General features: G+C 49.3%; 1 protein-coding gene and 1 pseudogene across 3 annotated transcripts in view; one reads left to right on the plus strand and one right to left on the minus strand.

The window, feature by feature from the left end:
• ACSF3 (acyl-CoA synthetase family member 3) overlaps positions 1 to 13,419 on the minus strand; it is a 69,906-nt gene that overhangs the window by 11,509 nt on the left and 44,978 nt on the right. For all 3 annotated transcript variants that reach the window (XM_005862495.2, XM_014536646.1, XM_014536647.1), the window contains exon 7: positions 8,103 to 8,229. In XM_005862495.2, the coding sequence (XP_005862557.1) occupies positions 8,103 to 8,229 (127 nt within the window). The remainder of the gene's footprint in view (positions 1 to 8,102; positions 8,230 to 13,419) is intronic.
• Positions 9,462 to 11,387, plus strand: LOC102256061 (annotated as a pseudogene).

The raw sequence follows: 13,419 nt of genomic DNA on the forward strand, positions 1-13,419 counted from the left end.
GGGGCGGGGCAGTGTGTGTGTGTGTGTGTGTGTGTGTGTGTGTGTGAAAGGAGACCAGGTAGGGTCACCACTTGACCCAGCAACTGCACTAGGATTGCACATTCTACTGAGTCACGCTGAGGGCAGAGCCGAGGGCCAGTGCAGCTCTGTGTCCTTGAGGCACCAGGCTTCTGAGTCAGAGGACGTGGCGGCCACCTGTCAGTACCCGCTGTGCCTGAACTCCTACAGCAGCAGGGTCAGGAGACTTGTCTTTCCACAAAAGCCCAGCCGCACACCTGCCTCAGGAGGTTCTGGGCATGCCCGAACTGGCCTTGGGTGTGGCGGTTCTTCGCCTGGAGTGTGTGCACCCATGCCGGGGACCATGACAGTTAGGAAGCCACGTGCCGGCCCTCAAGGCAGCCACCGCCGCACAGCTACTGCTGCCCACATCGGAATCTTTGTCCCCTGATGGCTTCAGAATTCCTTTCTAGCCGTAGAGGAGAAGGCTTCCCAAGGCCCCCCAAGGCACATGGGCCCTGTGAGCTGCTGAGGGGAGACTCCAGGGTGGAACTCTCCAGTGCCCAGTCTTCCTTTAGCCCTGCACCGCCATGTCCCTTCTGCCTTGAGCTTGCGGTTCTCCTTGGAGACCTGCGCCCTGCCTCCCCTGGCTGGCGCCTTCTCAGAGAGGCTGCCAGACACCACGACCTGAAGGGCCTCCCTGCTTGTGTGCTCCCCACGTGGTGTGTGATTTGTGATTTCCGATTTCTCAGTGCAGAATCATTGGATGAGCACCAATGGGGGTGGAGCCCTCCCTATATCCTTCAGGGCTCTAGCCCCATCCTCAGGGCCTGGCACGTGGAAGCCAAACACAGACTCAACAGAGTGACAGACAGAGGCCAGCCCCATGGGGAGGGTCGTGCTGCTGAGGAGCTTCGGACACAAGACCCCAAACAAGTCAACAACTTTCACTTTTCTAACAATGTATTTATCGAAATGTACTGATTCTGGAGTCGGTCTCCTGCTGATGAGTGCCGACTCCTGGCCCTGCCACCAGCCGCAGCCAGGGAGCTGTGCTCTGACAGACACGGCCTGGTGATCAGTACAGTGAGCTGCACACAGCTCAGGCACAGGCGTGTGCAGCGGGACCTACACACTGCTCTCTGCCTGGCACTGTAATGGAAATAAATCTCCCCACACTCAGAGGCTAACTTTCTGGATGTGGGCGAACCATGGGCGGTGGGCCTGGCCTTGCCCATGTGTGGTCCTGGGACGAAGTGCTCCTGGCTGGGCAAGAGTCCTGACTGGAGTGACATGGGAATAGCACCGTCCCTGTCCCGATAAGGATCCTGAGCCATTGATGGGGGAGAGGGTGTGTGTTGGGCACCCCACATGTGGCATCCCGGCTGTGCAGAAAGCTAGAGCAGGCGAGCGAGGAAACCAAGTGGAGGAGACCCAGACCCACTCTGACTGTGGCCACGGAGCATCCTGCATTCGGGCTCCTGGTCCTTGAAGAAACTGAGGGAGCCGGAGACCACTGCTGTGAGCTCTTCCCCGGCTGCTCTGCCCTGGAGCCCCTCGTGTTTCCACTCAGAGTCTCAACTCTGTCTGCAGGTCACCCACCAGGCTGGGTGGCGGTGCAGCTATCCTGTGGGCTCCAGAGACGGGTGCCCGTGGTGAAGAGAGGAGCCGCTGCCACGCAGAGACCTTGGCGGCTGCTGTGCTGACCCACTCCTGGGGGATAGAGACCAAGGAAGACACCAGAAGGAAATGAAGGCACGACAACTTCCAGGAGCATAAACCTCACCTGAAAACCACCAGGGAGAGATGGCAGGGTGAACACAAGTCCTCTCTCCCTTGAAACAAAAGCAACAGTAACTTCTTAGAAGTACAAAGTTTTAAACAGGGAGAATAGGAAAGGAGAGTATGTTTTTAAAAAATGGGAAGCTGAAAAGCAGATGAATCAGTGATCAAGAACTACACAGACCCAAAGAAGTAGACCCTTGAGGGCGTGGAGAGAGGCAGCAGGGTGCTGACTCACCCCCCAGGCGTGGGCAGAGGCCCCTGGCGGGAGGTGGAGGCGAGGAGGAGGCAGGACTGACGGTGAGAAGCAGGTGGAGCCCCGCCTCGGAGCATGTTGTGTTCTCCGGGATAGAGGGTGCCCTCTGGCCAGGCATGAGGAGGTAGTGGGCCTGTGAGCACCCAGGGCTCGGCCGCCCCACCACTCTTCTCACTGTCAGCCACCAGAGGTCGCTGGGCATCAGAGGGGAGAAAACCAGCCAAGCAATTCCCAGAACTACAGGACATGTTTCCGAGTGCTGGCGGACCAGGAACGTCAGAGCACCCACAGTGCATGGCCAAACTGTGGGCTCTGGGGACAAACAAGACCCTCTAGGACTCCACAGGGGAAGGTCACAAAGCACCAGAATAACGGCTGCAGCTGGCAGCAAACACGGAAGCTAGAAACCAATACAGGGCCGACTTCTAACCCACTATTCCGTACTCCGCCCAACCCAAAGGAAGACACTGCCAGACACGTGTCCATTCTCAGGAGGCCTCTGGGGGATGTGGGCTGCAACCTGAGGAGTGAGAGGAAGGAGGAAGCCGTGGGTGCAGGAACAGGAGGGAGGAGGGGATCGCGGACAGTGGAGGCCCAGGTGGGAGCTGTGTGCGATGCGGAGGGGACAGCCCAGCTGGGGGCAGCACGACATAGAAGAGGGGTTTTTTTCCAAGGAGAGAGGGTGGCCATCCATGCCTGGGGATGTGGACATAGATGAACACACGAGCCCTTCCCCAGCTGGGGAACAGCCACGGTTCCCACACTGCTCAGCTCTGAACGGAATGTGCAGGGCCTCATGTGCTGACACTGCACACCAACCGCTGATGAGAGTGCTGCGGCCATGGGGTGGGCGGTATTAGCAGTCAGTTAGGACATGGAGATCAATATCAAAGAAACAGCTAACACATCTTGGGGGCCACTGGTAATTGTTCCCAAACTGGTGAAACCAATGGCACCTTTGAGCCCTGATGTACAACTTTGATGAAAAACAAAAACTCAAAACATTCACCCTCTGCCCAGAGGTCTGGGACTGACCGGTGCAGACAAGAAAGGCCAAAGGAACAGCACTGAGGCCCAGGAGCAGCCTCGGGCAGCAGAGTCCAACACATGCCGTGACGTCCCTTCACTCGAAAGCCACTTCCAGGTGGATCGAAGACTCAACTTTGTGAAAGCGATGTCTGACAACTTCAGAAGAAAATAAAGGAGAGCATCTTTATGACCACTGGGAACAAAGGGTTTCTAAGAGACATAAAAAAATAAAGCACACACACAGGAGATGGCTGTAGGCCAGATAGGACTACAGCACAACAAAAGCTTCCGCACACAGGAGGTGCCACCAACAAAGGGGACCATGGGTGCCACAGCCGGGCTCAGCATCGCAGTTGGGGAACCCCCCGGACAGCTGCTGATTGAACAGCCGAGTCTTTGGAACAGGGACCTGTCTTCCAGGGAGAAGCGAGACTTGGGTACGAGATGGTCAATCTTGGCAGATGTGAAGGTGGTGACAGCCTGCAGTTACATGTGCCATCACACTCACTAGCATGAGACACGGGTCCCTGTATTGCAACCCTTTGCCTAATTCCTAACTATGGTTCACTGGTCAAAATAAAAGGACTCCTTGAGGAGAAACCTATCAGAGCTCAGAGCAGCTATGAGTGAGAGGCCTTGGCAAGGTGTGAGCGGAGGAAACGTCACTCCTGAGTGCTATTCTGAGGCCTTCTTAACACGAGAAGGCTTAAACTTCAGTGTAAAACTTAAAAACCATTTGTACTTATCTGTGCTTATAAGAGTAACAAGCTTACTGCAGAAGTACCAGAAGAGAGAAAACAGAAGAGGACATGAGATCATGAGTCAGAGTTCTGTGCCAAACATGCCCACATGTGACACCCATGAACACATGTGTATATGACACACACCAGCAGAGTTCCCTCATGCCATTAGTCTTGAAAATAAGGTTTCTAAGGTCTCACACTATTCTGCTGTTTGGATGGATCACAATGTACATACCAGTCCCCATCACTGAGCAAGTGATTCCAATTTCTCACACTATAAATAATTCTGCAACAGCTATCTTTGGGCATCCACTTTTGACCACCTCTAATTTTTTTCTTTAAATAGATTCATAGAAACACTGGCCACACAATCCCACCGGCCTTACTGCATTGAGCATCAGCTCTTTAAGAATTTTCCAGTTTAGTCAAAAGGATGCAATCTTTGTTTCCCTGTTTCTCTTTTATCACTAGAAAATGAAACATCTCCTGTATTTTTTGGCTAGTTGTATTTCTTTTTTTGTGACCTGCCCATCATCTTAGCTCAAAGTTGACTGGCTCTGTGAGCAATTGACTTCCTGGGCTGCACGGTCAGCCCTCATTCTCGACTAGAGCGACACCTCAGAGAATTTCCATGCTCCACTGAGGCTGCAAACCTTGGGCAGCCCAGCCATTCCATATCAGGCTCTCTCTTCTGCTGTCCTACTGGAGATGTGTTTTCTTAAATAAATAGCTTTTAATGTTTGCCTCTGATAATAGTATCATGTGCTCATTGCAGAACAAAAAGGGAAGAGGCACTACCAGACACCCTGGCAATGTTCTGGTGATTTTCCCATGGCTCTTTCTCCCAGGTACCTAAGTACCTTCTACACATGTATTTATCTAAAACTAGGTAAATAGAGTTGACTATTTACTATGTCACTTTTCAACATTAACAGTGTATGATGCATATTCTTTGAAATAATCAGAGATGCCATTTTTGTTTCCCCATGTTTAGTTATCAGTCTCTTTTAAATGACAAAACTGCCCTAGCCGGCTTGGCTCAGTGGATAGAGCGTCAGCCTGCGGACTGAAGGGTCCCAGGTTCGATTCCGGCCAAGGGCACATGCCCGGGTTGCGGCTTAATCCCCAGTGAGGGGTGTGCAGGAGGCAGCCAATCAATGATTCTCTCTCATCATTGATGTTTCTATCTCTCTCTCCTTCTCTCTTCCTCTCTGATATCAATAAAGAAATATATTTAAAATGACAAAACTGCTCAGGGAAAAGCACCGAGAAGGCAGTAGGAGCTACGTGTTTGCTCAGCTCTGTCCCCGTGCCCCAGCGCCATCCCGTATCCCTATGTTGTCATCTCTGTCCTCACCTCCATCCCATGCCCTCGTTTCCCCACATCTGCGTCTCCGTGTCCTCACCTGGGCCCTGTGTCCTCATCTCTGTTTTCTCAGGTGCAGCCTGTGCTCTCATCCCCACGTCCTCGTCTCAGCCCTGTCCTCACATCTGTGTCTTTACCCCCATGTCCTCAGCTCCAACGGCAGGGTCAATGTAAAGCCCTGAGGATGCCTGGGTCCTAGAATCGCCTGTGTGTGTGGACCAACTTCTCTGAGGGTGTGGCAGTGCTCGGTGGACTCAGGGAGTCCAAAGGCACTGTGGCTGTCAGGAAAGTGTCAGGGGTGGGGTCGGGGGAGGGCGCTTTGATTTCTTCCCTGAGAGGCAGCTGGGAGCCCTGGGGGCTGACAAGGAGCTCCCCACGTGTGCTCCCTGGCAGAACCGGGCTGCAGGGAAGGAGGCAGGCACACACAGGGCAGGGAGGGCCACCGTGGCTGGAATGGAAGTGGCCAGCTTGTCTCCTGTCATCTAGACATGGAGGAGGCCACTGAGAGGAACTGGCCGGAGGAGGACCTGCCAGCTCCTGCCAGAATTCGAATCTGAATGGCAGGAGGGCCTGGCCAGGGAAAGGGTTAAGTTTAATTTATCCTGATTTCTATTTAATATCATGCTCTCCCCGTAGGAGCCGGCAGCTGTGAGCTGATTGCGCGCTCTCATTATGCAGTCTGTATCGCTAATGGCCTGTGACAAAGGCATGCGGCTTCCAGGCCTCACCCCCGAGAGCCAATTAAACACACATACTCCCTTCCTGTTTGCAGTGCATTACAATGAAATTAAACTGAATTTCAAAATCATTTTCTCCTAAAGACATCTCTTTACAATAATTAATGCATACTATTCCTTTTCAACTGAAATATTCATCAGGAGCAGTGACTAAAATGTTTGAACGCTGACTGCCCCACATTTTGCATGGCTGTCGCCCCAGTGCTCAGTCAGCCCTGCTATCGGCAAAATCCACAGGGTTTTGGTTCCTGTGCTTTTAAAGAAAAAAATATCTGCAGCTTTTTATCTGAATTTTAAAATAAAAGAAGATGGCTACAAAGTAAGTCAGGTTTCCAAATTGGGACCATTTAGATGGCTAAAGAAGGGATGCATAAAAGCACGATTAGTTCAAAAGTAGTATTTCCTAAATATCTGCATTTGAAGGACAATTATAGAGAGACAGGCATGTATTAACGCAGATGTTTATAGGTAAACCAGATGGGCGTGTGTTAATATTCTGACTACATCCTGTCACAGGCAGAGATAGGAGGGCCCAAAACAGGTCACCTGGACTCCTGAGTCCCCAAAATGGGGCCCTCTGCTGACCAGCACCCCAGATTCTCCTGCCAGGGTTCCTGGGGCACTGGTCTCTGTTCTGAGGGCCAACACATACCCGATCTGCAAACCCTTCAGAACCCTCCACAAATCTGCTCTCTGCCCAGTGTGGAGGGACCAGGGGGACAGGACATGCCAACCACAGCTACTAGGAAATACACTTCTGAGGGTACGTGAGAGAGAAAGCCATGATGGCTGTGGGACCGCAGGGTGGACATGGAACCGGCTGGGATCAGCAAGTCCAGCCCTAAGTGCCACCTGCACGGGGGCAGAAAGGGGGCCACTGATATCTCCCAGTAGGACTTTCTATCTGTCCCTTCACCCTCAAGCCCCCACTCAATGGGCCCACACAGCTCCCTGCTCTGTCACTTGGTGACCTCAGGCCCATGACAGCAGCAGACTGGAGAGTGGACATGGAATCCATCCCCTACAGATCCACGCTGACCTGAGCCTGTTGAGATGACATGTGTGCAAGTGTCAGCCCCAGGCAGCACATGGCACAGGGGTCACCAGGCTAAGGGCCATGGCCGTCTCTTACACACCCTCTCTCCCGTCCTATTTGCACAGAGACCCCCAGCGGCATCCTATACCACCTGCAGCAGCTTCCTTTCTTCTGAGCTATGCTCTCACAGAAGGATCAAGGCACGTTTCTGATCATGGGGCCACATCTGATGACATGTGAAAACAGGCCTTGCTTTTAGAAAATACTTCCTTGAGATTATTATGAACTAATGTGTGTCCAAGACATAAGTTTTAGAAATACAAACAGGCAAAAAGAAAAGGAGAAACCACCCAGAATCCCCCATCTAGGTGTCGGGAACCGATGTTCTGGTGTGTGTTTAGATGAGCACACACACTAGGGAATCATGCAGCTGCAAACCCAAACATCCCAGTGTCTGCCGGGCCCAAGGAGGTGGGATGGAGGGACAGAAGGGGACAGGGTGAGGGACAGAGGGTGGAGGGATGTGGGACGGGCGGGGGCAGGGGATGGAAGGTGCCTCAGATCAGGCTCTGGGTGTGTGTCCCAGGTGACAGGATGCCAGTATGGGGGGGGGGAGGGGGCACCAGAGCATTCCATCAGTGCTGCCTTTTTCTGCCCAGCGCTGGGGCCCCAGGTTATGACAGGTTTATACTTGCTTGCTTTGGCAGGTGACAGAGTGCAGACTTTAGTAGGGAAGAGGGAACGGAATGACCCACACCACAAATAAACCACATTCCATCACACAACTTGATCCTGAGTGGGGGAGGGTAAATTTTCAAAGCATGATGGGCTAAGAGGGAGGGTGGGTGGAAGAGGGTGAGGAGGAACTCCTCCTTAGAGTGCAGTGGTGACTGGGAAGGGGGTGTGCGTGTCCTGACCCAAGATGGGCAATGGGACCAGCAGGAGGGGGCTGCGGCCACAGGAGCCTCCTTTCAGAGGCTGAAAGGGATACAGCCACAAAGATGTGAGACACAAAGTGCACGCCCAGCCCTGTCTCTGCCCTTGACAGAGATTCTGAGGTGTCAGGTGTGGTGACAACCTGGGTGGCCACGTCACACTCCTTCTCTCCCCTCGGGCCCCTCCTCCGGTGGCTCTCCCTCTCTGCCCCAGCCCCTACCTGTTTTAAACCAGCCATCTGAGGTGAACGCTTTCTTCGTTTCTTCTGGTTTGCCCCAGTATTCACGGAACACAGTGGGTCCCCTGACCAAGAGCTCCCCTTCCTTCTCCTTGAATCCTGGGGTCACCTGCGGTGTGGGAGAGAAATGTGCACGTCAGAGCAACGCCTCCCAGGATGGGGTCTCCACCTGCCTTCCCTGTGCCCCTGCCCGACCTGAGGACCACCATGCTTTTCTGAAATTGAACATATTGTTGGGTGATTGAGAAACACAGCTTTCAACGCAGAAACTCAATCAGAGCTGCTCCCTGAGCTCACCCTGCCCTGGGTGGGGCTGTGGGTCATCTCTTCATCCTCAAACAGCTCCATCCTGTAGATTGTAGATGTAAGTGGCCAGGGCTCAAAGCTTGGACCTGGCTGGATTAGCTGTCCACTTCTAAAAGCCATGTTCTTGGCTTCCCATGAAATCCTGTGTCCAGGGCATTTCTCAGACAAACCACGGAACCCAGAAGAAGCAAGCAGCAGCCCGCACCCTGCCTGTGGCAACTGGAGCAGTTCCGAGTTGGTAGCACCTGCCGGAGAGCCTTTAGGAGGTGCTACTTTGCTTGGTGAAAAGGAAGCTGACAGCCGTCAACGGACAGGGCGGCTCCAGGAGGAAGACTTGGGAACCAGGAGACACTGGCACTGGAATTCACGTGGTCGTGGAAGGCAGGGAAGCTCAGTGCTTCTCTAGTGTGACCACAGTGAAGGGTAGCAGGGAGATTGGGTTTTATAAGAAACTGAGCAGGGGCTTCCATGGTGCCAGGAAAAGCACCTGCAGAGGAGGCACCTGTGAGGTCACAGGTCCGTTCCTCTGGTAAGCCACCGCTGGCCTATTGGAGAACTCAGCACTCCTCACTTAGTAAGAGAACTAGTAGTCAGAACACCAGCAAGGCTGTGGAAGAACTTAACCATCTGCATCTAATTGACATTTACACTCCAGCCCAAACCAGCAGAACATTCAACAAGCAGGACCACATATTCTGGGTCATAAAACATACCTTAACAAATTAAAAAAACAACAACACTGAAATCATATCAAGCATGTTTTCTGACCAAAAGCTAGAAATCAATAATAGAAAAATCTCTAAACCCTTGGAAAATAAATATCACACTTATAAATAATCCATGAGTCAAAGGAGATATCTTAAGGAAAATTATAAAATATTTTGAACTGAATGAAAATACAACCCACCAACAAGGGGGGAGTACAACTAAAGCAGTGCTTAGAGGTAAGTTTATATAATTAAATGCACATATTAGAAAAGAGAGAAGGTCTCAAATCAATAACCTAAAGTTTCAACTTAAGAAACCAGCAGTTCAATGGGTACTAGGAGCCGAGAGCGGACCCCAGAGAGCCCTGAACAGCCCCAGCACCGTCGGCCTAGTTACCATACACCGGGAGGAGCTGCAGCTGCTGCAGCCTGCCACCACCACCTCAGGGCTGCCCACACCAAGCCTGGCACCATGAGCAGTGGTGCAGGGAATGGAGGTCCTGGCGGCCTCACATCAGTGGTGCCTGCTGGCAGGGACAAGAAGGTTTTGGGAAACGAAAAGGGAGCCCACTGTATGGGAGAACATATTTGGCAATGATACATCTTATAAAGGGTGAATATCCAAAATATGTAAGGAACTCATACAACTTAACCAAAGGCAGATAAACAATCCAATTAAGAAATGGTCAAAGGATCTAAATAGACATTTCTCCAAAGAGGACATACAGATGACCAAGAAAAAATGCTCAAAGTCACTGATCATTAGAGAGATGCAAATTAAAATGACAATGCGGTATCACCTCACACTTGTCAGAATGGCTACCATCAACAAATCACAAATGCTGGCGAGGGTATGGAGAAAAGGGAACCCTAGTACACTGCTGTTGGGAATGCAGACTGGTGCAGCCATTATGGAAAACAGTATGGCGTTTCCTCAAAAAAGTAAATATGGATCGGCCATTAGACCCAGTGATTCCACTTCCAGAAATATATCCTAAGAAACCTGAAACACCAATCAGAAAGAATGTATGCACTCCTATGTTTATAGCAGCACAAATTATAATAGTTAAGTTCTGGAAATAGCCCAAGTGCCCATCAGCAGATGAATGGATAAAAAAGCTGTGGTACATTTACACCACGGAATGCTATGCAGCAGTAAAAAAGAAGGATCTCTTACCCTTTGAGACAGCATGGAGGGACCTGGAGAGTATCATGCTAAGTGAAATAAGTCAGAGAAAGACAAGTATCACATGATCTCACTCATATGTGGAATCTAAATAACAAAATAAACTGATAAATGGAGTGGATCCAGAGACATGGAAGCATGGAACAGAGTGCGGAATCTCAGACAGAAGGTGAGGGAGGGTGAGTGGGTGGGAGGTAATCAACCAAAGACCTTGTATGCATATATACAGACCTCATGGACACAGACAGTGGGGTGGTGAGTGCTTGGGGCGGGCGTAGGCTGGAGGGGGTCAATGGGGAAAAAGGGGGACATATGTAATACTTTCAACAATAAAAATAAAAATAAAAGGTTTTGGGAACAGTAAAATGGTTCAATGTAAGAAACAGAAATGGTTTCATCAACTAGAATCACACCAAAGAAGATGTATTTGTACACCAGACTGCCATAAAGAATAACCCTAGGAAGTACCTTTGCAGTGTAAGAGATGCAGAGATTGTGGAGTTTGATGTTGTTGAAGGAGAAAAGGGTGTGGAGGCAGCAAATGTTACAGGCCTTGGTGGAGTTCCAGTAAACATGCAAGGCAGTAAATATGCAGCAGACAGTAACCATTCCAGACACTATCCACCTTGCAGGGGTCCTCGGTGCAAATACCAGCAGAACTACCCAAATAGCGAGAGTGGGGGAAAGAATGAGAGATCCAAGAGTGCTCCCGAAGGCCAGGCCCAACAGCACCTGCCCTACTGCAGGCAACAGTTCCCACCTTACTGCGGACACCCTATGGGCATTGACTACAGTATTCCAACCCTCAGATGCAAGGAGAAATGATGGCGGGTGCTGACAACCAGAGTGCAGGAGAACAAGGTAGGCCAGTGAGACAGAATATGTATTAGAGCTACAGACCATGACTAACTGGGGTCCTCCTCACCAAAACAGCCTAGAGAGAACAACAATGAAGAAGATAAGAAAATGCTAAACCACAAGACGGCAAAGAGACAAAAGCAGCTGATCCACCAGCCCAGAATTCATCCGCTCCCAAGGCTGAGCAGAGCAGGGGTGAATAAATGCTAGCTTACCATCTCTACCATCCGGTTTAGTCATCCAACAAGAAGAAATGAATATGAAATTCAGCAATAAGAAATGAACAAAAGATTAGAACTGAAGACCTTAGGCTAGGGGTGGGGAAACTTTTTTCTGCCAATGGCCATTTGGATATTTATTAACATCATTTGCAGGCCATACAAAATTACCAACTTAAAAATTCGCCTGCTACATTTGGTCAAACATTTAACTCACCCCTAATGCCTCGGCAGGGCCAGCCCAAATGATTTCGCAGGCCTTACACGACCTGCAGGCTGGATGTTCCCTACCTCTGCCTTCAGTGCTTGCGTTTTGCCCGTTAACCAGACAACTAGAACTATCCGCATTATCTATACAGCATGGGGTTTTTATTATTTTTACCTATAGAAATCTCATTTTGGTAATGACAAACGAGGTTTTTATTTCTTAAAAGCCTGGTTTTTCTTAATATATTTTTAAAGGTTTTTAAAATTGTTTAATATTTGGTCAAATTAAGATTTTTAAGGACCTTATTTTTAATTTGTAATAAAAATTCAACAAACTGCAAGCACCTGTTAATAAAAGGCCTTAAATAATTGTTTGTGTAAAAACAAGAAAAAAAGAAACTAGAAAAAGAGAAAGCAATCGCAAAAAAAAAAAAAGAAACAATAAAGATAAGACAGAAACCAGGATTAAAAAGAGAAAAGCAATAGAGGAAATTCAATAAATCCAATAAAGCTAGTTCTCTGAAGAAAGATTAACAAAACAGTTAAACTTCTAGCAACAATAACAAAGAAAAAAGAAATGGAAGACACAAATGACTAGTATAAGCAATGGGAAGAGTATCACTTCAGACTCTACATATATTAAAATATTAATAATAAAAACCTCTATGCACATAAATTTGGCAACTTAAATGAAATTGAATTCAGTTAAAATCTTCCAAAAAAGAAACCTCTAGACCCAGATGGTAAATTCTATCAAATATTATAAAAACACAAAACTCCAATTACACACAAACTCTTCTAGAAAATAGAAGAGGGAACATTTTCTGACTCATTTTATGACACCAGCATCATCGATGCCCCATGATACACTGACCAGCCCTCAAGCACAGCAGCTGCCAGCACACAGGCTTGTGGCCACAGACACGTAGAGTACAAAGTTGGGGTCTTCGGGAACCAAAACCAACTCTCTTTCAACTAGAGCCCCAGAGTCCCATTCAATCCCATCAATCCAGCTCAATCCCATTCAACACTTAATCTGAGCCCCTTCTTAGATTCACCTGACCACCACAGGGTAAATACCATAAAGACAGGCAGATTCACTAATTCTAACTTTTGCACAGATTTGCCAAGGGCGTCTCCGGTCTAAGGAAAGTACATGTCATCATTTTCTTCTGTTTTAAAAAAATATATTTCTATTCATTTCAGAGAGGAAAGAAGGAGACATTGATCTCAATGATGGAAGAGAGTGATTGATCCGCTGCCTCCTGCACGCCCACACTGGGGATCGAGCCCGCAACCTAGGCATGTGCCCTGACCGGGAATCCAATTGTGATCTCCTGGTTCATAGACGCTCAGCCACTGGGCCATGCCAGCCAGGCTGTCATCATTTTCTTTCTTTTTTTTTTAAAAATCCTCACCTGAGGATATTTTTCCCATGGATTTTTAGAGAGAGTGGAAGAGAGAAGGAAAGACAGAAATATTGATGTGAGAGAAACACATCAGTTAGTTGTCTCCTGCACGCACCCCGACCAGGGCCTGGGGTGGGGAAGAGCCCACAACCAAGGTACGTGCCCTTGACCGGAATCGAACCTGGGACCCTTAAGTCCTCAGGCTGACGCTCTATCCACTGAGCCAAACCGGCTAGGGCTGTCATCATTTTCTTTATGCTAAAAAAGACAAGACATTTTCATTTCTTGGGGGAGAGGGAAAAATGAATCACCAGATAGAGCTCTAAACACTCACACACTTATACATTTGCTTATGTCATACTAACTATTGGACAGACCTTGACAGTAAGGCCAAATTAATATTGGTGG

Source organism: Myotis brandtii, unplaced genomic scaffold (genome assembly GCF_000412655.1).
Source record: "Myotis brandtii unplaced genomic scaffold, ASM41265v1 scaffold165, whole genome shotgun sequence".
NCBI lineage: Eukaryota > Metazoa > Chordata > Mammalia > Chiroptera > Vespertilionidae > Myotis > Myotis brandtii.